At 26.5% G+C, this 27,874-nt stretch overlaps 1 protein-coding gene across 4 annotated transcripts in view; it reads right to left on the reverse strand.

The window, feature by feature from the left end:
- The window catches only part of LOC100213297 (trafficking protein particle complex subunit 12), a 52,345-nt gene that overhangs the window by 15,732 nt on the left and 8,739 nt on the right, over window positions 1-27,874 (reverse strand). For all 4 annotated transcript variants that reach the window (XM_065814314.1, XM_065814317.1, XM_065814316.1 and 1 more), the window contains exons 6-18: window positions 27,732-27,792; window positions 27,570-27,645; window positions 27,025-27,084; window positions 16,960-17,037; window positions 14,013-14,485; window positions 13,691-13,831; window positions 6,556-6,672; window positions 5,588-5,707; window positions 5,199-5,337; window positions 4,820-5,008; window positions 4,130-4,203; window positions 3,949-4,047; window positions 3,735-3,835 (exon numbers count right to left, since the gene is read on the reverse strand). In XM_065814314.1, coding sequence (XP_065670386.1) covers window positions 3,735-3,835; window positions 3,949-4,047; window positions 4,130-4,203; window positions 4,820-5,008; window positions 5,199-5,337; window positions 5,588-5,707; window positions 6,556-6,672; window positions 13,691-13,831; window positions 14,013-14,485; window positions 16,960-17,037; window positions 27,025-27,084; window positions 27,570-27,645; window positions 27,732-27,792 — 1,728 coding nt within the window. The remainder of the gene's footprint in view (window positions 1-3,734; window positions 3,836-3,948; window positions 4,048-4,129; window positions 4,204-4,819; window positions 5,009-5,198; window positions 5,338-5,587; window positions 5,708-6,555; window positions 6,673-13,690; window positions 13,832-14,012; window positions 14,486-16,959; window positions 17,038-27,024; window positions 27,085-27,569; window positions 27,646-27,731; window positions 27,793-27,874) is intronic.

Consider the following 27,874-nt stretch of genomic DNA (forward strand, 5'->3'; position numbering starts at 1 on the left):
ATCAGAGATGAACCCAGACCTGTTTTGGTACTGCTGGAGCGGTATGGGCGCCCAAAAAAAAGCGCCCAAAAAATATTTATATATTTTTATTTTTTATCAAAAATAGAATTTTTTTTTCGGTTTTAAGTATGGTAATATATAACTAATTTTTTGTTTATTTTAGCTTCTTTTTTTCTTCAGGACAAATGAATAAAAAGCAATTGCTTTTTCCCATAATTACGTGACATAACAGAACATTAGTTTTAAAAATTCGAATGATACAAAACTTAATTTTTAAAACTCGTTACAAAATTTTACAACAATAAAATGTATGAAAAATTTGCTTCTTCAAAAAATTTAACAATTTTAAAATAACCATTCAGAGTAAAGTTAATTTTTATTTGTTGGCAATTAAGAGTAAACTGTTTTTGATAATAAATGTCAAAGTAAAAATTTCAGTCTTAATAACAATCTCTCAAATTAAATTTTGAATGTTTAGCTTGCTATTTTATTTAAAAACAAAATGTAATTTTTTTCAGAAAGTTTTGTTTCTTTTTCATATTATTTTCAACTTGAATAATAATGAAAACAACGATTACAATAACTTAATAAAGGTTTTATTAAGATCTAGTTATCTTTAAACTTCAATGTCTTTAATGTAACCCATTTATTAAAAGTAACTTTTTTTAATTATTCCTAATGATTAAAAAAATAAAATTTATTTTTTAAAATGTAATATTTTTTTCATTCAAAAAAATATAACATATTTTTTTATTCATTAAGTTTACCGTAATTATTTCTTCTTTAATTAGCTTTAATTTAAGAGCCACCTTAAAATTACTTTAAAAATTATTAACCTTAAGTTAAAGTTCAATTTTTTAAAGATTTAAACTAAAATTAAAATAATAGTTAATTTTATTAAATGTTTTTTATTCGAATAGGTATTATCTATATATTATTATATAGATATATTATTGTCTATATATTATTATATATAGATATATAAACTACTATTATATAATACTTAATAATATGACAATAACTATTTGAATACGTAAGACGTAAGCGTAATTACTTTTGTGCTAACTTTAAATATTGATTAAAAATTGTTTAAAGTTAGTTTTAGTTATTATTATTTAAAACTTTAATAACTACTAAAATTAAATTTAGTAAAAATATTACATTTTTATATAGTTACTAAATATTTAAAATACTTAAAATAATTTTCAATAATTATTTACAAATAGCATAGCATTAGCAAAAAAAGCTTAAAATAGTTTTCCCTAGTGTAATTAAAGTAACATGATTACGCCCACAGGTAAATTCATGTATTAAAAGAAATGCCTTTAAATCATCTCCGTATAAAAACCTTTGGATAAAACTAAACAAGATAAGCCCAAATGATTAAAACGATGATTAAAAATCATTGCAGCAAAACTTTACTTTGGGGAAAGTTTTGCTGCAATGATTTTCCCCTTACATTGCCAAAAAAAAAGTGTCATCCCCAAATAAACTCTGGGTTCGCCACTGCATATGTATGTGTATATATATGTATGTGTATATATATGTATGTGTGTATATATATATATATATATATATATATATATATATATATATATATGATATATATATATATATCATATATATATATATATATATATATATGATATATATATATATGTATATATATATATATGTATATATATGTATATGTATATATATATATATATATATATATATATATATATATATATATATATATATATATATATATATATATATATATATATATATATATGTATATATATATATAAAAATACATAGGGTAAGGTTGCCGATATTGTACCGGCGCCTAAATTGTACTTTGCTGTATCTAGTTATTTTTACAATTCAAAAAATATCTTTTGACGAAAATTTTATCATATAAACTATTCCAGGAAAGGTTTACAGTTTCATAGTTTATTGAATTCAAAACTTTTTTACATTGCTTGGTACAAAAAAAGATCTTTAAAAAAATCATTCAAAATGTACTGTAAATTAATATAGTATTTGTAAAATTAAGGTGTAGGTACAATATTGGATTATAATAGTACGATTTAGGATCTTGTTTCCTTAATTGTACCTATACATGTTTTTTAAAATTTAATGCCCTATCAAATACCAAAATTTAAATTCTGGAATATTTCAACTTTTTTAGAACAGTTTATCCCCAAATAATAAAATACAATTAAGTCTCATTGTTTCTACTTGGTATTTTTCTCTATTTTTGACTTTAATCTTAGAGGGTACAATATCGGCAACTTTACCCTACATATGTATTTATATGTGTGTGAGTGAGTGTGTGTGTGTGTGTGTGCGTGCATGTAAGTTTGTGATAAAAAACTTTTTTGTTTATAAACCTTTACATGCTGCTGTACTAATTAACAAGTTAAAACTATTAAATATTACTTAGCTATCAATAAACTATAAAAATATTAAAAATATAAATAAAAGAAAATTCATAACTTACAAAACAAATATATTTCTAAATATATAAAATTAGTTTTAGCGTTTAGTATTTTCATTTTGAAAAAACAAGAATTCATAAATAATAAATATGGATAATAAAGAAGTGAACCGATAATAAAGAAGTGAACCATTAATAAAGAAGTGAACCAATAATAAAGAAGTGAACCGATAATAAAGAAGTGAACTGATAATAAAGAAATGAACCGATAAATATATAAGCTTTGTTTGTATTCAAGGCTGGTAGAATTGTCTTCAAGCTTATTTTACAAAGATTTACAAAAATGTTTTGAATGGTTATGTTTAACAATGTTAGATTCCTAACCTAAAATAATAGAAAACCTTTTGTCAAGCTCACTTTAAAAGTAAGCTTATTTAAGAAGTATTTAAGCTCTCTTTCGAAGTAAGTAAACGCAATAAAATTGTCAACTTTAGAACCAATAAAGCTTTGCAATTGGTAAGAGTGAACAATTCGTAATCGCAATTGCAAAGTGTCATTCACAAGTATTAACAAGTTTTAACCCTATTCACAAGTATTAACCCTACTCACAAGTAAAAAAATAGTACAACTTCAAACAAAATTCAAACATGCGATTCAAGTTCAAACATGTAACAACATTCTAGAAACTTCAGCCAGACTCAAAAATTATCCAAGAACTTGTTGGAACTTCTTTTTTCCTAAAGGTTGAAAATTTATGTTACAATCAACAATGGTGATTGTAACATAGATATTTCTATTCTTTCTATGAAATTAATCATCCCTGTCCTTATTATGAAACTAAACATCCCTGTACACTTATTGGGAAACTAAACATTCCTGTTTTAAGGATAAAACTAATTATCCTGTTTCTTTCTGTGAAACTAAACAAGTATCAGAACTTATAAAAATGAAGGGAAAAAAATTTAGTAAATATTAACTGTATTTTAATATGATCTAAATTTTTTAAATAAAAAACTAAATGTATTAGCAATTTATGCAGACTTCAAGAAATATTGAGAGCTAAGAAATGTAAAAACAACCATACCAACAACAGAGAATAGGAGAAAACTGTTATTTCAAGCATATATATTATTTAAGCATATAAGTTATTTTAAGCAATTCATGTTTATTATGTTTTATTAAGCATATATACCATTATAAATTTAAGCACATATATGCTTAAAATAATCACAAACCTAACTTTACTCCTTATTTAACTGTTCTCCTCATGATACATGTTTTATATTTCACAAGATTTTTTGTCTCTTACCTATTTATTGTTACTATATTTGAATTTGCTGAACTTGTATCATTGTCAAACAATTCTTCAACTTGATGAAAATATGTATAAGCCCCAGATAAATCTCCCAACTAAAATAAAATTTGTTTGTAAAACAAAACTTCATTACAAGAATAAACAACAAAATGTAATGAACACAGTTGAATTGATTAATCAATATATAAAAAGGAGAAAAAATCCTTACTTGTAAAAATATACGCCCAATACCTGACAATATAGCAGCTTTATGGGAAGGTTTTAACTGAACAACTTGTTCAAATAAGCGAATAGCAAGCATATATTCCTTAATTAATACAATGTTTATAGTTAATATCAAATCAAATAACAAATTACTTTGAAGAATTTCAAAAATAGATCAAGCTTACCTTCATTCGCAAAAAACAATTCCCAATTGAATAGTTTACATGTAAGAATCGAGAATTCCAAATCTGCAAACGCTCTAGATAAACAAAATACTAAATGAACAACCAACAAAAATATTTTTTTTATTTAATTACTTAAAAGTAATTATGAATTTCAAAAACTTAAAAAAAAAGTTTTTAAAATAACTGATTGGATTGCAGAAACCATCAAGAAAGACTTGCAAATGTTTTTTAGCAATTTTTAAAAATTGGAAAATGTTTACAGAATAAAAAAAAATTATTTTAAAATTAAATAAGTAGGAAATATTTTCAAAACAATAAGAAAATAATCACAAAAAAACAACAAGCAGCAGTAACAAAAAATCATTCAGCAACAAGAAACTGTTTTTTTAATACCTTTTACTATATACATGATGAATTGTGAAAATTATGGTTTGGAATTTGAAATAGAAATTTTTAATTATTTTCAGAAGTAATTAATAAATTTTCAATAATTCTTTCAAAAATTCTAGGCTATTGGATTTCATTAAATTATGTTAATAGTTAAAATCAATGTACACAAAAAAAAACAATGGCAAATATGGTTGAGCAAAACCACGAGAAAAATATGATAGGAATTATGATTGAGCAAAATCACTTGTCAATAGAAAAAAATTGTACATAATGTTATAATAGCTAAAATAATACAAAAACCTTGAAAATCTTCCTTTGAATAAGACTTATTGTCATCCCCTTCTTCTGTCAATCCCTTTTCAAGATTTGAAATAACTGCCTTTACTTCATAAAGCATAGTGTAAAGCCGATCTAAAGCTATATTAGGACGACCATTGTGCTGGGGTAGTTCAGCATGCAGTAATCTAAAGCTAAAAGGTATCATGCTACCTAAATATACAAAAAAAAAATTATTGATAAAAAGTAAAACAATAAATATAGTAATGGTAATAAACAATAATAGTAACAATTATTAGTATTAGTAACAGTTAATAATAGTATTAAACTATAGGCATAGCAATAACAAGAGTAATAACAACAAGTCATTCAAAAAATCTAAAATATTACTTGCAAAACAAACCTCTTACACCAGGATAAATGTTATGGTAAAACTGATAGTAAAGGTTTGGAGACTCAAAATCTTTAAATGCATTAAGTTCTGCTTCAGCGCTGCTATACATTCGAAGCTTTACCATTTGGGAGAGACGCACAAACCAAATCTAAATAAATACACAAAACTGAACGAGCCAAATCAAAAAATCCTTTTACTTAAGAGTTTGTGTCATGTAATGCGATACAAAATTAAATCAATCTCTCATTAATGACTTTAATGACTTTAACAAGAAAAAAGAAAAAAAAGAGCTTGCACTTTCAAAGAAACAATAATGAACTAATTATGAAACAAAAAAATAATTTTCCCAATTATAGCAATCATTAAATTACTGCAATAAAGTATAAAAACTAAATTACTTGTAGCAATCCAGGAGTAAGATGGGGATTTTCATTTTTTATTGGATTTGATATTCCTTGACCGTGAAATGTTAAATACTTTGTTGTCCAATCAATAGCTGCTCTCCAGCACTGTGTTTTCTAAAAGGTAATATAATTTATATGTATTATGAGTGTGTTAAAAAAAAAATAAAGCCAAAGATGGAAAATATATTTCATTAAATGTAAAAAAATAAAAATAAGGAATTAAGTAAAAAATGATTACAATTCATTAGATGTTTTATTTGATACCTAGCATTTGCTTTTCAAATTTTTAAATTGCAATTTGGTGATGCTAAAATTGCACTGAAGCCTTTGAGTACTCAATAAAATTGCATTGAAACCTTTGAGTGCTTAATAAAATTGCATTGAAGCCTTTGAGTGCTCAATAAAAAAAGAAAAAGAAAAATTCACTAATCAGTGATACCATTTATAAATTACCAAAACCAATATCTTAGCATTAAAGGTCATAGTTTTGAAGATCACTTTAAAAAGTCATCATGGCTCGCTGCGCTCAAAAGGCAGTTTAAAATAAAATCACTATAAAAACTAGTTAAAATTGTTGCCCTGACAACTATAGCAAGATTTATAATCTTTTTGTTTTGCATCAACACTAAAAGTAAAACACAAGAAACAAAACTTTATTTAAACTTTAAATAAACAATAAATTAAATTAGTAATAAAAATTATTTATTTTTTTAAAGACTAAAAAATAATCTTTTTTGTCTAAATCTCGAGTTAGCAAGATTTACTTCATTACCAAAATTTTAGAAAATCATAAATAAAGATTTTCTAAAATAGTTTCTATCTGATAAGTTCAGAAGAGTATTTTTTGAATATAAAAATGTAACAACCCTATTTATGTCTTTTATTAAGCCAAATCAAATCAAATGAATATTAAAAAAAATTAAAATTAAAAAAAAAAAAGATCACAAAAAAAGGAGTTTTACCAACAAACTTTTTAAACCTTTTTCATCAAATTCAACTTGGTCTGCTGTAAGTACTGGACGTTTACTTGAGTCGTGTTCGCTCAAATACCTTGCAGCTAAATCTTTGACTGGATCCCCCTATATTTGTAATTTCAAGCTTTACAAAATGCCAAATAGTTTTATAGTCTTTTGATTAAATATGTAAAATAATAAACAGCTACATAATAAAATAAGTAACAAATTTGAGTAGAGTCAAAAATTCTTTAGATTATATTTTTTATTTGTATTGTTTCTTAAATTATATGTTAACAATAAAGAAGTTTGTAAACAAAAGTTATGCATGCGCATTTATACAAATTTATATAAATAAATAACATATTAAGTTAATGTATTATGAAAAAGTGTGCTCAAAGTTTTATATATATACAGTGCTTTCAAAAAAAAAAGGACTGCATATACTTTGTTTTGTTACAATATATCTAATTTGTTTTTTTTCATTCGTGGTTTGATTGTACAAACTGTGTGGGCAGGCGCATTATCTTGTTGAAACATTTGCTCCAATCAATCAGCATGTCTACTGATGGAACCATGCAGTTCTCTAGCATCTCTATATAGGTGTGTTAGTTAATTTAACCTATATAAATGCTACACACCTGCTACTTTAAAATTAATGCAGCCCCAAATACCAACGCTCCCACCGCCACCTTGCAGTTTTGGTGCAATAAAACAATTACTATACTTTTTGATTTGAATCATTTAGTCTGCACGGGTTTTCTAACAGCTACATAAACATTAATGTTTTTCCTGAGATAAATGTTTCTTACTGTATTTGGACTGTACGAAAGACATTTTACACAGTTTTTGTTGAATGCGTTGGTAAGTTCACAATTAGGGCATGCAATGGTATTGGTATTACCAGTTGCTTGTATAATGACGTTTGGTATTCTGGTATTTGTTCTCTGAATACAGGTATTAATACCAGAATTTTTATTTAACATCTTATTATAATAAACTTGTTTTTCACTTTTAGTTATATGTTTTTAAACTAATTTATGTATTATCCTAAATAAACTGATTCTAAAATTTTAAAAATTTGTTTAATTATTTAATTTTCCTCCATATGGGGAATTACATGCGTCCGACGTATTTAAACTGCCACTCTAAATTCTTACTCATATTACTATCGCAAGACAGGAAAGAAAATATAAATAATATACCAATTAAAAAATAAATTTCTAAAAAGAGAATGGTGTAATGATTGCTACATAATCAATTCCTTTTGAACATTACTAAGGATTGGTATATTTTCCTTAGGACTAATAAAGATTGATAGTATTCACCAAGGCCATTAATAACAATTGCAACACAAATAATTCCCTTGCACATAGGGGTGGTAGATTAATTGGTATTTCAAATTACTCAATTAACAATTACCTTTCAAAAAATTAATCAATTAATAGATTAATTTTGATTAATTTTTACAAACAAATTCTTACAGTTTTAAAAGAGTAAATACAACTCCTAATGATTTTATTTCTCTTTTTTCATCAGATATGATCTTAAAAAAACATAAGTTATTGATAGTGTCATCATTTAAACTAGTTCTTAACTTGGTAATAAATAAATCTGCAGCATTAAAACTTCTTTCTGCTTCTACAGATGATGGCAGAAGGCTAAGCATAACACTGTAAACCTTTTCTAAGGAAGTTCAGCCTTTTTCCAGCGCTTTCAAGTACTGCGATTTCTCGTTTAGTTAGTCCTTTATTTCTTACTGTTGTTGAAGCTATATTTGATATTATTTCTGTTAATTCTTTAGCTTTAGTTTTTTTCTTATTGGTTCTACATTACAAGTAGATTTAATATCACACTCAGATGCTGCTTCTACTTCCTCATGCAAAAACAAATGCATGAAAACATCTTGAGCTAGTTTAGCAGTTTTTATTTGTGTATTTTAAAAGACCTGGTAACTCTGAATCTGATTTAAAGTCATCTGGATTATGCAAATAGCATTGTAAAACAGTAATAACATAATAACTTTTTTCAGTAATTCTCTCAGAGACTACATTTAACAGTTTTTGGCCAATGTTAGTATTTTGTTTTGTAAGATTTTGTAGTAAAAACAAAATAATCTTACCAGATTTTATTAGACCACAGTCTCCTTTTCCTAATGCCATAATACTTAACTCTTCAACACGAAGAGCCTGAACAATATCAGAAATGAATTTTATTTCTTCTTCTGATAAAATCAAATCTGAATTTATCTACAAGAGCTTTTCCAATAACATTTTTTAATGCGGTAGTGGTGTAGTGGTAAAGCGCTCGCTTCAGAAGCGAAAGGTTCCGAGTTCGATCCCCACCACGTCCCTGGTAGTACTGCGCTCAACTTGTTTCTCCGCGCAGCGGCCTTGTTCGTCGAGGTTCGTGTTTCGGAGTTATAGAGTTGAGAGAGGGTTATAACCACTATTGAGTAGCCTCCTCATCTGTAGTGGCCTTCATGGCCTTGAGGAGGTGAATAACAAAAAAAAAAAAAAAAAAAAAATTCCAAAAATCGTTTTGGCATACTGATTTGAGAATTTCATCTTGTTTTAGTATTCAGAATAGGCCTAAGCTCTTTTCCTAAATCTGATCAACAAATCTGATCAACAATTGAAGGGTATCATTTTTAAGTTGTGATTTTCTAAACAGCTTGACAATTTTACGAACCTTTGATATAATACCATAGTCCTCATTAAATTGCATTTCCTTTTCAACAAAGCTGATACTTTCCTCATTCCAGCATTCTTCATTTTCATCATCAGGGTCGGAACAAGATTCTTCATTTTCATTTAGCTTTTCCATAATTGGTTCTTCTCCAGTTGTTTCTGTTGCTGAACCTTTTTTCTTATAAAGAATATCACATATGGTAAGATGAATTCCATGGCAATAGCAAAGTTGGTGGGTAACTCCCACTTCTCGCCACATTTTTTTCATGACTGATGCACCATCAGTAACACACCTAAAGATATCATTGATCAAATTTAAGCTAAAATCATTTAACTTTTCAATAACAATACTAATTGCTCTTTATGAAGGCATTGAACTATTTATTCTAATCATTCCAAGACCATAATAAAAGTTGTCTGAACAGTGTACGTTAGACCATTTCAAAATTGTATATAAAAATAATAATTTTTGAACTTTATTTGGGCTACTCTTTGATTTGATGTGGTTTGTGGTCAGGAAAATTAGTTCAAAATTGCAAACTTAGATAATGTGTTTTAGGGACAGCTCAATTAACTTTACTTTTTAACAGGTCCCTATTATTTTGAAAAAAGAAGTTTTTTCAAAAGTATGTCATGTTGGGTCTTAAAAGTAGCGAAATTATATAAAAATTTCAAAAAAAATGATAATTTCATACTACAATTATTATTTTAGATTTAGTTGCACAAAAACTATGGTTTTCTAACTAGAATTAAAAAAAGTACATTTTTACAAGTTTTTAATAATAAAAAAAAATTTTTATTTATTTTTTATAAAACAATTATTATTTTTGAAATTTATATATTTTGCTTCTTTTGAGTACCAGGTTGACCTACATTTAAGGAACTTTTTTTTTTAATTTTAGGACCCCATTGAAAAGTAAACTTAATTGAGCTGTTACTAAATATTGGAATAATGCATTGAAACTTTAATGATTTACTTTTTTTCATCAATTAACAACATTTAAATATCAAGCCACTTAATTATTAAAAAAGATTTTTTTTGAACTGGTCTAGTGTACATTAAGACAAAAATACCTTCTAGTTCCACCTGAAGTCCACTCATCAAGAAAAATTGAAAACCTTTCTCCAGTTATTTTTTTTTGCTGAAGCTCTTGAGCAATTTTTAACTTTATTGAGCTTGCATAGTTCATAACAGTTGCCTTTATAGCATGCCGATCAACGGGGAATTTAATTCCTTGAGCTTTCCAGACATTTTTTTATAATATATCTTTGTTATTGTTCAGACAACTCTTATTACGGTCTTGGAATGATTAGAATAAATGGTTCAATGCCTTCAGAAAGTTAATATTGTTATTGAAAAGTTAAATGATTTTTTATACCAATATCTTTATTATTGGCCAAAGTTGCAAAAATAATTAGAAATATCTACAGCTGTTAAACTAGCTTCGTCAGCTTTGTTACCTGTTTTATTACAGTAAGCAGCAACACTTGGCTGTGTATTTTTTGTCTTTTCTGAAACAAATTTGGTCAAATTTTTATATTTGTGCTCCAAATGATATAAGAAACTTGATTGATCTTGAAGAAAGATCTTGATTGAACTTGAAGAAACTTGTCAATGAATGGAATTTAATTTTGACTGAACAATATTTGCATTTGTATGATGATTTTGCTTTAATTTCCAATGAAAAAAGCTTCCAAACGACAAAACGACTTGTTCCAGATGACATTGCAAATAGTGTTCAGGCTTTTCTACAGCTGCATTGCGTTGTTTATATTTTTTCAAAAAATTAATTGATTAATTGATTGTCAATTAATAAATCAACAATTAAATTTTATTAATTGATTAATCATTAATTGTTCAACACTCCTACTTGGACATTATTATATGGATTATATATAAACTATATAGATTATTTAATTAATTGTAATATTTAGTATAAATCTATATAAATTAATGTTACATACTTAACCATATGGTTCTCTTTCAAATCAAAAAAACTACATATGAATGTGTGTGTATTTGAATTCTTATTAGATAATTAACATAAAAATAAAATATATAAATATCATTGTCTTATTTGTAAACGTACCAACTAATAAATTTCCACTACAACTTAGAGTAAAAAAAGCATTTTAATGTTTAATTTTGCACTAATTCAATAAATATCATGTGTTGAAATTGTATTTAACAAAGAATTAGCTAGACCCCACAAAGATCATAGAAAAAGCACAAGGGATAGTATAAATAAAAAAATAGAGTGGCAGTATTTCAAGCATGACAAAGAAAATTGTAGTTTGTAACTTTGTTGGGCATGGAAAATAAATTAAAGCATTCACATTCAACATACACAAAGTGCTCACCAAATAAATATAATAAAAAGAGGTGCTAATGAGGTATAGAGTCCAAAATACCTGTAAAAAAATTCATGAAAGACACAACAAACATAAACCAAAATACATTATATTTTAACAATAAAGCCAATCAATCATTTTCTGTTTCTCAAATGGTTGTTAAGAATGGCTTGCCATTTCCAAAATTTAGTTCATCAACTGATATTCGCAGTTTACTATAAACTAAAGGTTTCAAAAAAATTCCTAAACCTCCAAATACGTACAAAAAAAATTGTAATGGACTATGGAGAAAATATAGAAAAAGAAAGGGCTGATTGGTTGCAATCTTTAAAAATATAAAGTATGAAGTTCAGTTAAACATTGGACCAGTGGATATCACTAAGGAATCGGCAGTATATGAACCTTAACATTCCTGCAAATGGTATGACTTATATTCTTGGCCTTATTTGAGTACACTGAAAAATGCCTGCAGAAAGATGTTTGAAAATTGGCATTCAACATATGGCATTCAACCAGTCGTACTTAAAGTTTTATACAAAAAACAAACAAACAAACCAAAATACGGTTCTACGGAGCAAGAAAATGAAAAATGACCCAACAACAAACAGATGAATTTTATTCTAATTTTGCAAAGTAAACTGAATCTGATATAGGAATAAATGTTACAATTAATATATTATCTGAAATTCTGTTAAAAACACTGATATTTTTTGATATAAAAAATCAGAAAAGTTGTGAAAACAGTCTCCAACTAAAAATTATTCAGTTCTACAAAAACACGCAAAATACACGGAAAGCTTAAAAAAGAAATGTCATTAGTTTTAGGTTCTAAAACCAAATGGACCAATCTCTTAGATATACTCAAGCAATTTTATAAGTTGTGTGATTGTGTTCAAAAAAGGTTGATCGATTTGGAAGACTTTATCTTTTGTTCTGTAGAAATAAATTTATTATATCGTATTATTGGTATATAGTAACCAATCAAAATGGAAGTTAAAACATTGTGTTGTACTAATGTTAATTTAATAACAACCGATGTCACATTAAAATTTATGTTGGACAAATTATCTCTTAAGTCTAGCATTAAGTGTAAAAATGAAGGATGCAATAATTCTTAAGATAAAAAAGAGACAAATATATACTTTGATGTTCTGAATTATCTTCACAATCCACAGCAAGAGATGAATGCCAGAGATTATGATTTATTTAACAACACAGCAAAGAGTTCTATTTTGAAGCTTATTATTCAATTAGCACAGGGTTTTGAACAAAATGAAGACAAGGTAATTGGAGTTGATCAAGAAACAGATAAAACAACAGTATTTAAAATGATTGTTGTATTATTATGACATCATCACAAGAAACAATTCTATCATTGAACAACAAACTGCATGGTATTATTAATAAAAAGTTAGCAAAAATTCCTCAAACTTTAAACTTTACCAAAAATGCACCTTATAGTCTTACTTGGTATTAATTTTTTACAATATGTTATTTGCTTTCATTTGCTAAAAAATTGTCACCATTAGCTTTTCACATTAAAATTTTAAAAAATTCAATATCCTTTAAATTTTATAAAAAAGAATATTTTCAGTTAGCTAAGTCTTAATTAATAAAACTTTTCATTTTTCTTTGCAGCTTTAAAATAATATAAAATTTTTTTCTTTGTTCAAACATGGTGACAATTTTGTTACATACTGTGTATATATATATATATATATATACTAAAAGATATATCACTGTAATATAGTTTGGCATCTTTTTTATTTTTTTACATTTTTGCTTTTATTGAATAATATTCTAATTAAAAACTGTATTCCAGTCGGTTATGTCAATTTTAAAGTGTTGTCAGAGTGAAAGCGGTGATACAATGACTACAAATGAAATGAATAAAAATACTCACCACATAAAGATTTTATATTTTAAACTATAAAAAGTGAAGAAAAAAAGCAAATGTTTCAAAAGAATGGGACCATTATGCATCTAAATTTATCATCAATACTGTTATGTATCAATTTAAAATAAACAATAAAATTCATTATTACTACAAAGTTAAATAAATGTAAACATCAAGACCAACTTAAAAAAATCAAAGTTCATACCAACAGATCCTCAACAAGCACAGAAGGAAAACATAAAACGCTATTATCAATTTGTTTTCCTTCCTGAATGTTATTGAGTAAGAGCTGTGTTTTTTTATTCGGAATCCATGCATTAAACTTTTGATGTTGCAATGCCTCATTCTAAACAAGTTTTTATTTCAGTTTTTTATTTAAAAAAAAATTTTTTTAAACATTTTTTTAATGAATAAAATACTGTTTAATATTAATTTTGTTTATTTATAATATTAATGTATCTTTACCACAAACAATTTTAAAATATGAAAAGAACTTTTATTATCTACAATAAATTATTTTTAAGTACCAACTCTTTTGCGCTTTCAAACTCTTCTTCAGCTACTTGTGGCACAACTTCATTATTTAAAAGTTGAACAGAGCTTCCTTTAATTTCATCAAGCTGAAAAATATAGTTTTTATCAGCAGTGTTCAAACTGAAGGTTGAATTATCTTCTCCAATCAAATGTTCTTGTGACAATGTAATTGACTGAAGACTGTCTGATATAACTGAATGCTTAGGAAACTTAAATGTTCTATCACAATTGATGTTTTGATTTGCTAAAACACTTTGTCTATCGAGAAAGGTGTCACTTATTGAATGAGTTAAAACCCTTTCTTGAAATGTTTCATCTTTTTCAATACTAAATGCATCGAAAAAACTCTCAACATTATCACTGTGATTTGAAAACAATTCTTTTAAAGAGGACCTTTCATGAGCTGTAGAGGATATACTCATATTAGATGCCATTTTTAACAACGTAGGTTTATTTTCAGAATTTTCTATAAAACAACTAAATTGGTAAGAATTACAATTATATATATATATATATATATATATATATATATATATATATATATATATATATATATATATATATATATATATCAGGGATGCGGAGTCCCAAAAGGACTCCGGCTTTATATCTATACTTTTTCCAAATCAGTAGTTTCCGGAAGCTCTAAACATGTTTGTTGACTTATGATCTGCTATAAGAAAAAAATTCATGAGATTTAATGACTTGAAACTTATTGTTTTTAAGCCTGGAGTCCTGGAGTCCCAGAGTCCTTGCCGCCATTATACCTACGGACTCCGGGTTCAAAAAATGATTGTTCCTCTAACCTAAAAGTCTTAATTTTTTTCCTATCAGTAGTCCATAAACTAATTTTTATTTTTAGAGCTCTTGGATACCAAAAACTAGGAAGTAATCTTATTTTGACTTTCAAATCCGGAGTCCTTTTTGGGACTCCGCATCTCTGATATATATATATATATATATATATATATATTAGGGGTGTTCAAAAAATAAAATTTTTTAAATGTGAATACACACGAAGCCAAATTTAGAGCAAATATAAAAAAACACGATTCCAAAAAAAAATTCCAAAAGTATTACCATTTACCTTGTGCTCAAGCAGTAAAATACCCTGAAAAATGCCCAAAATTGTTCTTAAATTATTTGGTTTTGAGCACAAGGTAAATCTCAATATTTTTGAAATTTTTAAAATTTTTTTTCTAATGTGATGATAATGGTCCAAAAAATTTTTTTTAGATTGTTGTGTATGCTTGTTTTTACATATTTGTTGTTTAAATTAAAAAAAGATTTCGCATGACTTATGAAAAAAAAAAAAAAAAAAACATTTTTTTGCGTATTTGCACAAAATTATTTTTTTGCGTAATTGTGCACAAATATTTTATTACCAAATTCTTTATTAATTTAAACAACAATTCCAAAAAAAACTAGGATACGCAACAATCTAAAAAAAAAACTTTAGACCATTATGATCACATTAGAAGAAAAAAATTTACAAAATATTGAGATTTACCTCGCGCTCAAAGCCAAACAATTTAGGAGTAATTTGGGGCATTTTTCAGAATATTTTGCTGCTTGAGCACAAGGTAAACGTCAATATTTTTGTAATTTTTTTTTGCAATCATAATTTTTTAAAATTTGTTCCAAATTTGGCTTCTTGTGTATTGGCATTTTGAAATTTTTTTTTTTTAAACAGCCTTAGTGTATATATATATATATATATATATATATATATATAATATATATATATATATATATATATATATATATATATATATATATATATATATATATATATATATATATATATATAATAAGTATATTTCTTTCTAATATTCTTCAGAGCCTAAGTATTTTAAAATCTTTTTTTCTAGGTTATTAGAGATTATAGTTAGAAAATGTCAAAGAAGACTCGCGATGTCTCTCTTTGCAGACATAAGGATGACATAAAAGGTTCTATTTACCATCAAAAGGAGATTCAAAAGAAGTTCTCAGCAATTTCCTACATCTTTACAAAGAGAAAAAGTTGATAAATAAAAGAAATAAAAGAAGCATAAACTGCAGTGATTGAAACAATTGCCAAATTTTGGGATAGAGCTTGTATTCCTATGGGTCATAAAAACAAGATTATTGAGAAAATTGCAAAATTTTACCAGTGATATGTTCTCCTAAAGAAAAATCGATTTAGATAAGCTAAACCCCAAATTGCGAATGAAAAAGTTTTCACAGAAGATCTAAAAAATCTGTTTTTATGTCACAAGTGCAAATGCCCTTACTGAAATTAGAAGCAAAGAAGACTATGATTTTCTCCTTGCACAAAGGGAGCTTGGAAGAAAGGGAGTTATGGGATTAACTGATAAGATCCTTGCACATAAAGGAGCATGCCTTGAGCAAAGAAAAATCTTAGAACAAAGATGCAGGAAAAAAATAAAGAAGAGGCATCCACACCCTCTGCCTTAGTCCAGTTGGAAACATCTAAAAGTAGTAGTAGTAATGTTCCCACCCTCCAATCATCGCAATTTTTTGCAGAGCATCATTACTTGACATAAATATGAACATACACATGTTTGAAGTTTGCTTTATGTCTGAAAGTTAGCTATCTAAAACACTAAAAAACACAAATAAGAAAAAAAAACAGGTAAGGGGGGACGGAATAGAAATTATTATACTCCATATAAAAATCTATCAAATAAACTAAGGACTTGAGGTATCTAAAAAACACCATTTTAAAGGTTATTTTAAACCTGATATCATTTTCCCAACACCTGATATAAATTATCCAAAAACATTTTTTGCAGAGATTGAACAAAAAATTTATTTCTCTAAACTCTATTTATTTATTAGTAAATATTTTCATAACTTCATAATTCGTAAAATATATTTAATAAATAATATAAATTAAATATCAAAGTAAAAATAACATAAAGTCTAAAACGAATTAACCTTCATTTTTGACATTTGGTATAGGATTTGGGGATGCAATGATGTCAAAAACAGAAATTTTACGCTGAGCTTTATCACCTAAAACAAAGTTAAAAAAAAATTGTTAAAACTAACTTATTAACCTGAAAAAAAAAAGTAAGAGAAATAATTTTTGAAATGTTTTTATAAAATACCAAATGCATATCAAGCCTTCCTGGGTAGCACGTGCAGTCACATGCCTTGTTCGTCCACATTTAAAGTCATTTTTTTAGACACACTGACCATGGCAGTTTGCATTTTTTAACATATAAAGCGTTTCAATAATTTGCGGCAAAAAGATAAATTTATCTACTGAGAAAAAAAAAACCAATAATAAAAAAAGGAAACAAAATTATCATGAAATATCAAATTTTGATTAAATAACCTAGAAAAATTTAATAATTAAAAAAATTTAGAAAAAAAATTTTTTTAATAAAATTTTTATGCAACTTTTTTTTTTTTTTTTTTTAAGTGTGGTTGTTATTTTAGCTACAGAATTTGATACAAGTCAAGGAAATTATATATAATATAACAACAATTTTATAACAACAGTTGATTTGATATGTAATTTATTCACGATTTTTACGAAACTAATTTGCTATGTATTCTAAAACTATGAGAAACTTTGTTAACAAAAAAAATATATATTTTACAAATAAATAACAATTAGTTTTTTTGCTTTCCTGTGAATTGATAAAAAAAGTCTAATTCTTTTAAATTCTTAAAATGCTTACTATATAAAAACATGGTCAAGTTGTCTAAAAAAATTACTTTAAATGTGGATGAACAAGGCGTGTGACCACATGTGCTTCCTGGGAAGGCTAGTATATTATACCTAAATTCTATTAAAATCAAACTTTTTTTCCTTCCAAAACCTCCATCATGCTCCAACCCCTACTTAAATTCAGAGTTGTTAACGAGGCCAAAAATAGCAACACCAAGACCACGTGTTACAAGGCCAAGGCCAAGACCAAAAGTTACAAGGCCAAGGACAAGACGGCATGTTATAAGGCCAAGAATATGAGTTTCAAGGCCAACGCCAACGCAAAAATTTTTAAGACCAAAGACTTAAACTTTTGCCTTAAGTTAATAAAGTAATTGCGTAAAATAAAGAATGATTAATTACATAATTATTTACGTAAAATAAAGAATGAAAACTTTTAATTCTTTAATTTTATGTATTTTATTATGAAGGCCAAGGCCAAAACAATCAAGGTCAAGGTCAAAAATTTCAAGACCAAAGCCAAGGACTAACAACTCTGCTTAAATTATTGGTTTTTCCATTTTTTTATCCAAGACTTTGGTCAGCAACTTTTGTTATAAGTTTATGCGTAATTTAGTGCATTATTACATCAGACTTTTAGAATATATTTTATATATACATTTTTATATATATAAATATAATATATTTTTACAATACAATACTTTTACAACTAAATGTTTTTACAGTGCAATATTTTTATAACAACATTTTTGCTATGCAATGTTTTTTACAATGCAATACTTTTACAATATCTTTCTGTTTAATCTTGTCAGGTACTGCGGCAAATTTTTCAATATAAGAATATAAGGTGCATTGTATCAATTTGATATTTTTAACAACTGGCTGTTTCGATAAGCATTGTTTATCTTTGTTTATTATAGCTAGAACAATTTATAAACAAACATTTACAACAACTACATTATTACAATTGTCACATCAATAACAGCAGACCTGTTGTATCAAATCGATACTAATTGTGTTTGACTGTTTTAACAAACTTATTACATTGCAAAACATTCTTTCATCAATATACTAACCTTACTTTTAGGTTTAAAACTTGCGCATTGAGTTAATACAAGTATTTTTGAAAAATTAAAAAAGTAGAACACAAAAATGTTCTTAAACTTAAAATGTATCAGTTTGAACAAAATGATAAAAAAATTTAATAAAAAGAGATTTAACCATAAAAAGAGATTTAACTATGGTAGGGTGGAACTTAAAAGAAATAAAGAAAAGTGAAGCTTCAGTTCAGTTGTTTGACCATGATCAATCACATCAGGCGTATGATCATCATGATGACCCTGCTACTAGGTGTGTACTCCAGTGCAACCTGTTTAATGTCTTGCTGCCTTGTAGGATTCTCTTTCTAAGTAAAGGCTAGAAGAAGTGTACTTCCTGTTATCAGTACTATCTAATGTCTGTCATGCCTATAGTGGTATCTATTTTTGTCTGTTATATAGTTAGACATGTCTTAGTTACTAGTCTGGTCAAAATAGTCATAAAAATAGTAGTGGGTTTACAATAATTTGGGATTAAAAGGGCTAAAAATTGGTACAGATGTTGGAGACATTATTACAAATAAAATATTTAAAGTCCCCACTGATCCCACATCTGCAAAAAAACTTATTTAATGGCAAAGGTTAAAAACTGTTTTTTCGCTAATGCATTTTACTATCTACCGTAAAAAATACATTGCTGCAGTTTTTCTCTGATCTTGGTTTTACTTATTGTTTAGCCATTCTCATAAAAACTTTACTTAGTTAAAATTAGGCTTTCATATTGTGATATAATAAAAAAATAAACATATGAGTATTAATTTAGTTTAGTTTGTATTTTTTTTTTTTTATGTATAATTTTTTTTCAAAGCACATTTTTATGAGCCCCATTAATAAAAATAATTGACAAATATTTTTCTGCACAACTTTTTAAACTAAGTTTTCTTTTTTAAACTAAGTATTAACAATAAAAGCATTTCATCACAGTATACTAAATAATGCGCATTCAGTTTGCCTTAGATGATATTTCGTCTGACTTTTTATAAACATTCTTTTGCAGTGAATACATGTGGCTATTAAACAATATTTCTTATTAGTAATAAGAGGATTTAGATCCAGACCCGACCCATTTAAACCAGGTTTGGGATTTGTTATTATAGACCTAAAACCTGCCACACCAGTTAAGTAAACTTTTAACAGCAAGTAAAACAGTAGTTGTTGATCATAGAATGAGGACTTTAATTGATTCTAGTGTTTTTTTTTTTTTTTAACGATTTCTTTTATTATTACCGCTGATCAACTATATTTACTATAATATAAAACATAAAATTAATAATATAAAATTCTAGTGTTGATAGAAATAAAGGGACCCTTGAATACCTGAATGGTCAGAAGTCTGTGATAATTCATAAGAAGTGCTGTAAAATGTATGCTCAGATGAGTACTATTGGTGCATTTAAAACACAGCAATATATGGATCAAGCCAGTACATTCAAAAATAGTCCACCTTGAACCAGAGCTCGCGTATATGAATCCATTTTTTTTTTGAAAAAAGTTGTTTATTTTGCATTGACTTTTTTTTGAAAAAATATGTTTTTTCAAAAAAAATCAAATTTATAAAATTTGTTTTGAAGCAAATTTTATAAAACTGCAACTCTTAAATTCGAAGAATCAATTCTGAAGGTTGCTTGGAGTTAGTCTGATGACGCAGCAGAAAATGTTATTGCTTGCATTGAGAATGAATATGATTTAGTTGCTGCTGAGGCTAGGTACCATAACAGTTATTCTAATTCCTTCTTGAGACAAACTACTGGAGGTAAAATTGATTGTCCTCAGGATGAATCTATGAATGATGTGATGGAAAAAATATTTTCATACATTAAAAATAGATTTTTAATTTTTATTGGAAGATTTAAAAAATATTTTAAAACCGGGCAGATTAATTTTGATCTGTACTTTGACAATCATCGTGATACTCATAACAAAACTTGGTATGAGAAGAAAAGCCAAAATAAAGAGGAAGAACAATTTTGAATCTAAAAAATTGTGGTAGCAATTATTTGAGAAAGTACCCAATCATTAGTATTTAATAATACCAATTATCCATTGCTTAATCGAATGTTCGAAGATAATAGCAATATTCCAAAGTCATTGACTTTTTTTTTTGGACAAATGATTCTTTAAAATAAACAATCTAAATTTTTAATATTAAACATTTAAAATTAGTGTTGACAAGCATCACCCACAGTATTATGCTGTTAGGCCTAGATCTTTAATGTAACCACAGTTAGGCCTAGATCTTTTAAATTGTTACAACAGGGTCTTAGTTTTTCTCCATCAATGGTTTGGTTCAAAACGTCTTATTCAAATTGTTTCCTTTTAACCTATTATGGTTAGATCAATAGTTTTATTAATTGGAAAAATATGAAAAATAATTTTTTTTATCTTTGACCTCAAATAACTTTTTTTTGTAGATGTGTGATCGGTGGGGACTTTTAATACTTTATTTGATTAGGCTAACTTGCCATATTTGTATTAATATTTTAATTATTTAAAAAATTTCTTAAATATTTATATTTGTATTTGATTGAAATGTTTTTACAATTACAAAACTAGGTTAACCAGTGTTTTTTGGAAAAAACTAAAAAAACAGAATTAAAATAAATTAAAAAATTGTTTTTAAGGGAGTTTTGTTAGAAGACTTGTTTTCATTCATCTATTATGTAAAAATAGGGTATAAATAAGAAACGTTAGTAGTGGTGATATTTAGTTTTACTGTTTCGGTGTTGTTTCGATGATTATATAGATTTGTATAAAACTACATTTTTTTGCCTGTTTTTTGTAGTTTTATTTTTAAGTGGAAACTTAAAAATATGTTAACAAAAATTTCCATTATTGAAATTAAAAGTTTTTATTTACGACAGAGTAGATAAACATTATTAAAATTATTTGGATCGTTAACATTATCAACAATTTTTGACAATGGAAAAATTAAAAAGAAATGAAACTTTAAAAAAATTATAAAAATAATTTAAATATTGGAGGCAAAAACAATATCCACCCCCTCATGGGCAGATGTTGTGGTTTAGAATTAATGAATGAGGTGGTAGAGTATGTATCTACACATAAAAAGATTTTATAACTTTTGAAATTAACTCTGTTGAATTGTTATCCAGATATGAAACAAATATGGCATGGACTATGAAATATGCAAATGATTCAAATCTTAGTAAATCAATTCTGGCAGCAAAATGTATTTATGATAATGGTGCTTTTGCAGGTTTTTTATTGGCCGGTGAAATTAATTTTCCAAATATAAAAAGGATTGATGATAGCTTCATTATTTCACAGGGTGTCTGCAAATAATTTAATGTGGAGTTCCCTGATTTTTCCCTGATCCACTACCTGTTATCCCTGATTTAATTTAAAGTTACCCAAACTCAACTTCAAAAAAATTAGACTTAGATTCTTTTGGAAAAATCCTCTATAACTACAAAGATACAAATAATAACACAACCCACATTTAAAGTATCAAGAGAAGTTCATAAAACTATCTACCAAATAAAAGTTTATATTAGGTGTATGATATACATAAGTTTGATGAAGAGCCATTTTCTCTGATTTCTCTAAAATTTTTGCAGATATTGGAATTCCCTGACTTTTCCCTGTTTTTACTTGGCAGACACCATGTTTCAAGACCAAAATAGTTCTGAATTTAATTTTAAAGTAACTTTGAATGACTACTTTTTGTCACAAAATGTATTCTTTCCAACATTTCAAAAGTCTAACAAGGAATATACAAACATACTTGATTTAATAATTAAAGCAAATTCAAATTGTGTGTCTAAATTTGAAACAGACCCTCCTTTAAGTAAGATCGCTCATATACACATGATTTTGACATAAAACTATTTGGTAAATACTAATAACATGACTTAAAACTTTATTTCAAGTTTTACACATATAAAAATGCAACTGTCTAAATGATACAATATTTTAACTCAATTAATTGGAAAGCATTATTTGGGGATAAAAATATCAATGAGTGTTATGATCAATTTTTGGAATAATATCAGTCTTTCACAGGAAGATGTGTTACCACATGTCTTTATATGACCAGGCAAATTACATTTTGCTATGATGATTTGACCGCACCTTTTTCAAAAAACATTTTAAAAACGCGCTAAATGTTAAGTTAATGCTATTTCAAAAACATTTTAAAAATGCGCTAAATGCTAAAAATATTCCGAAAAAGTGAAATTAATTACATCAAAACTTCTGAACAAATGTTTTTATATTAGCGAAACGCTTTTAAATAAAGTAACAATTTACTGATAATGGTTTCTTTTTTTAAATATAATTGAATATATATTTATTGAGTATAATTTGAATATATATTGAGTATAATTTGAATATATATTTATTGAGAATATATATATATTGAGTATATATTTTTTTAACTTATAATATATAAATTGTTTAAGTGCGCATTTCTATAATAAACATTAAAAAATAAAAAATTGTTTTGTTTTTATAAACGATGACATTTTACGACAACAAAAGTCTTTATAACGAATTTTAATATAAGAATAATTAAAGTTAATACATTTAAAAAGATAAACAAAATTTCGTTGAAAAAAAAAAGACAAATGTTTTAGAAAGCCATTACAATTAAATAAGTTTGACCTTAAATGCTTTTATATTATCAAAACGCTTTTCAATGAAGTAACAAAACACTTCTAATGAATTTTTAAAATAAGTATTAATAAACTGTTGTTTTTTTTATTTATATAATTGTGTATTTTTTAGGAGAAATGCTTATCTTTTGAAACATTAAATAAATAAAAACAAAGTACAAATGTTAAAACAAAGATTGAAATGGTTTTTTCATGGGTAAATTAAATAGACTAAGCATTTTAGTTTGATGAGTTTTGTTTTAGTTAGGTTATATACATATATTTTTTTTTTTGTGTTTTTGCTTTAGTTTAAGTATTTTTTTTATTTTCTCTTTTGTTAAGATTTGTTTTCCTTATTTAAAGTTTTTTTTTAGGTAAGTTTAGATAAGTTTTTGTAGCGCATTTTTAAATTTTGAAAATATGTCAAAAGCTGTGGTCAAATCGTCAAAACATATTATTTTTTGCGTGGTCATATAAAGATGTGTGATCACACATCTTCCTGTAAAAGACTGAATATGGTGGCCTGTGATAAGCCAACTATGGTCAAAGCTTATTGCATCAGGTAGAAACAATCATGAATTGTTAACAAAATAGAAACTTATTAAAACTAAGACTCCTAATTTTATTAATATGGCCTTATAACAATTTGAATATGACTTAAAAGTTCTAAACCCGATCTTAAAAAATTTTATGCATACATGAACAGCAAATAAAATTATAAGAAAAGAATTCGAACTTTAAGGTTTCCAAATGGTACGATAAGTGATAAGCTTTTAGATATTTCTAACTTGTAGAATACCTTTTTTCAATTTGTATTTACTCAAGACAATTATAAAGCCTTACTTATATTTAATCCTGTTACTCAAGTTTATTGTGAAAATGATATAAATAAAATAATCAGTTTAAAAGAAATTATTTTATAATTAAAATCATTGGATAAACACAAAGCCTGTGTAAACGATGGAGCTCATCTGTATGTATTGAATACCTGCTCTGAAAGTTTGAGCATTCCTATTGAACATATTTTTAAGCTATCCTTTGAATCAGGAGAGGTACCAAAAGCGTGGAAAGATTCAAATATAGCTTCAATTTTAAAAAATCGCAATAAGCTTGATCATTCCAACGATAGACTTGTTTCTTTTTCATCCATTATATGTAAAACTTTAGCATCATTTGGCATCTTTTAGACAATAATTTGATAAATAAGAATCAGCATGGTTTTTTACCAGGCAAATCTTTCATTACAAATTTACTTGAAAGTTAAGATATTTTAACTCTGGCAATAGATCAATTACCTTATTGACATCCTCTTTACTGACTTTTGAAGTATTTGACAGAGTTCGCCATAGTGAACTTATATTAAAAATTGAAATGTTTGATCTAAAGGAATTCGTTCTTAAATAAATTGAGTCTATTTTTATCAAATAGAAGGTAAAGAGTGTTTCTTGAAGACTTTGTTTCTACGTGGCTTAGTGTTTCAAGTATTGTACCAAAAAGCTCTGCTCTAATTTTGTTTTTAATTCATACCAATGGTCTTCCAGATAAACTAAAAAATAAAGGACAGCTCTATGCTGATGATTGTAAAGTTTTCCAGATAACTCATGATAACAGTTGTAATGATCTACAGGATGACATAAATTTTATTTTTAATTGGTGCAATGGTGCAATGAATTAAATATCAAAAAGTATTACACTTCTGATTATCAATTGAGTACTATAGAGCGTGAAAACAACCCTGGTGTCTTATTAAAAAATGATCTGAAATATGATTACCATATACCTGCATGTGTTTCTAAAGCAAATAGAATTTTAGGTCATATATAGAATTTTAAGTCATATTTTAAAAACTGATATAGTTAAATTGTTGAACACTTCTATAGTATGTCCTCATCTTAAATATGCATCATTTTAAAAAAAAGATATTATTCTTATTAAAAGAGTCTAACAGAGCAATAAGACTAATTCCAGGATAATCAGAGCTACTTTATGATTAAAAAGACTGAACTTAACAACCTTATCCATGAGAAAAGAAAAGAGTGACTTAATTTTCTTTTTTAAAAGTGTTAATAATTTTTTTTACCTTAACATCTTCTTAAAGGAACTTTCGTCAACTAACAGGACCAGCTGGAAGTGTTTGTAAATATATCCACAACCAAAGATACATTTCCAAGAACAGTAGACACTCAATTAGAAAAAATTGTTTAGTTATTTACCTAATTTACCATCTATTTTACTAATCACGTCATCCCAATTTGGAACAATTTGGCACTTGGTGTCAAATTTATCAAACCTGTGTTTAACTTCAAAAAAAATTTGAGGAACTTTATTATGTGACTTAGTATTTTAAATTGTAGTTATTAAACTTGCTGCTAAAGTGATTTACTACACAGTGAGCATATACTCACCACAAGAAATAAAATAAAAATAAAATAAAAATAACCCATTTTATCAGTCTTTTCTTGTAAAAATCTATATATTGTTTTCTTAACCTAAAGTACAGTATATTGTATTTGGTTTTGTATTTAGAAAATGCCAATTGCATATATTTTTAATTGAACTAGTATTTGGAAATCTAGAATTAATATTTGTATTTGTAATTGTATTTGATCAAATATATTTGACCCCAACCCTCGCTAACAGATGTAAACCTATGTTACATCATTTTCCTGCCAGATTGTTGTTTGTGCTTTCTTGATAGTGACTATGCAACTCTTCCTGTTATCTCTTAATGAGGGTACAACTCTAAAACTCAGTTTAATGGTTCTGTTGCCGGCTGGTTGTAAGGTTTCCCAAAGCTAATAGACATGCTGATTCAGCTGTAAAATGTACACCATCTATGTACAATATGGCAACAATGCCATATTGTGCATAGATGGTGTCCCTGTTAGTGCTTTTGGTGTGCATGGAAGCCACATAAGGAGCCGTTTGTAACAACTTTGGATTAAAAAAGGGGAATGAGGTAACTGTACAGCTAATTACTTTAGGTTCCATCCACAATATATGATCGAATCAAGTACGCTAATAACTTATAACTTGACTAAAGTACCCAAAAATATTAAACATAAAAAACCACCATCGCCTAACTGTTTCAATATATTTTTTACAAATATTTGTGGTTTTTAAAGCTACTTTCCATCTGTTGAATCTTACCTCTTGGAAAAATTCACCAGACTTATGAATGGTAAAGCATTTTTTAATTATCATTCACCTCTCATGGAAACTATATACACAATCCATTGCAAAGTTAGCGCCTGCTTAGGTTACTTCTTTTTATTGTGCTCACCACTATCTTACCCCTGATTTATTTTGATTAAATCCTTATTAAATTCTTATTATTATTATTATTATATCCTTATTATTACCCTTACATTACCTCTACCTCTACAAATCTCTTATTTGTCTCTGTATGGAATATTGTTGTCATATTTGGGCTGGTTCTTTTAATGATGTTCTTTCTTTTCTTGGCTAGGTCCAAAGTACATTGTAAATGTAGTTGGACCTGTCAATATCTATAGTTGGACATGCTGTAGAGCTTTATTAAATAAATAATATAAACAAGAACAATGAGTTGCTGGAAAAAAAATTAACAAAACCTAATATAATTTAAACTTACTGTTATCTAAGCTCTTTTTTTCAGCAAGCTTCAGTTTAGGAAGGTCCACCTTTGCGTTGCCTTAAAATTTGAAAAAAAAAAAAATACAATATGTATGTATTAATTATTACAAAATATTTTTTAATATTAAAATAAAGACTATGAGACTCAATACAAAATAATAAAACTAACTCTTGAAGACATAAAGGAGGATTCTTATACAACAGTGTAAGAATGTCAACATATTAAAATTGGCCAGATAATGTTGACAAAGCAACATCAGTGGATAAATTTAATCAACTACTGAACAATCACCAATTAACATTGTTACTACACCTCATCATTTATTGTAAATACCACACAAACATAACTCATTGTAAATACCACACAAACATGACTTTAAAAAAAATGACTTTAAAAAAATTGGCTTTAAAAAATTTTTATAAAGTTGTAAAAAAATATGTGTGTAAATTACACAAAGGCAGTTTACATAAATAAACTCAGCTGAAGTTGAGCTTAACAAGATGACAGCTTTGTGTAACTTAAAAATAAATATAAAAACTTACGACTTGGTTTAGGACACTGCATCATAAATATGTTATCCACTAAACTTGGATTCTTGTAAACCCATTGTATGAATTCCTGCAACATCAAACACTCAACATAACATTTCTTATATCATCACTACATTTATTTATAGTTTTAAGGATATTAAACTAAAAACATACATCAATTTCTAACTTCCCATTTCTTGATGTATCACATTTATCAAACGCTTCCTTGACTATTCTAAATCATTGTCATTTTGAAATATTTTACACATAAAACACAACAACATTAACATTTAATTAATAAAAAAAAATTATTAAAA

Source organism: Hydra vulgaris, chromosome 12 (assembly GCF_038396675.1).
Source record: "Hydra vulgaris chromosome 12, alternate assembly HydraT2T_AEP".
Classification (NCBI taxonomy): domain Eukaryota; kingdom Metazoa; phylum Cnidaria; class Hydrozoa; order Anthoathecata; family Hydridae; genus Hydra; species Hydra vulgaris.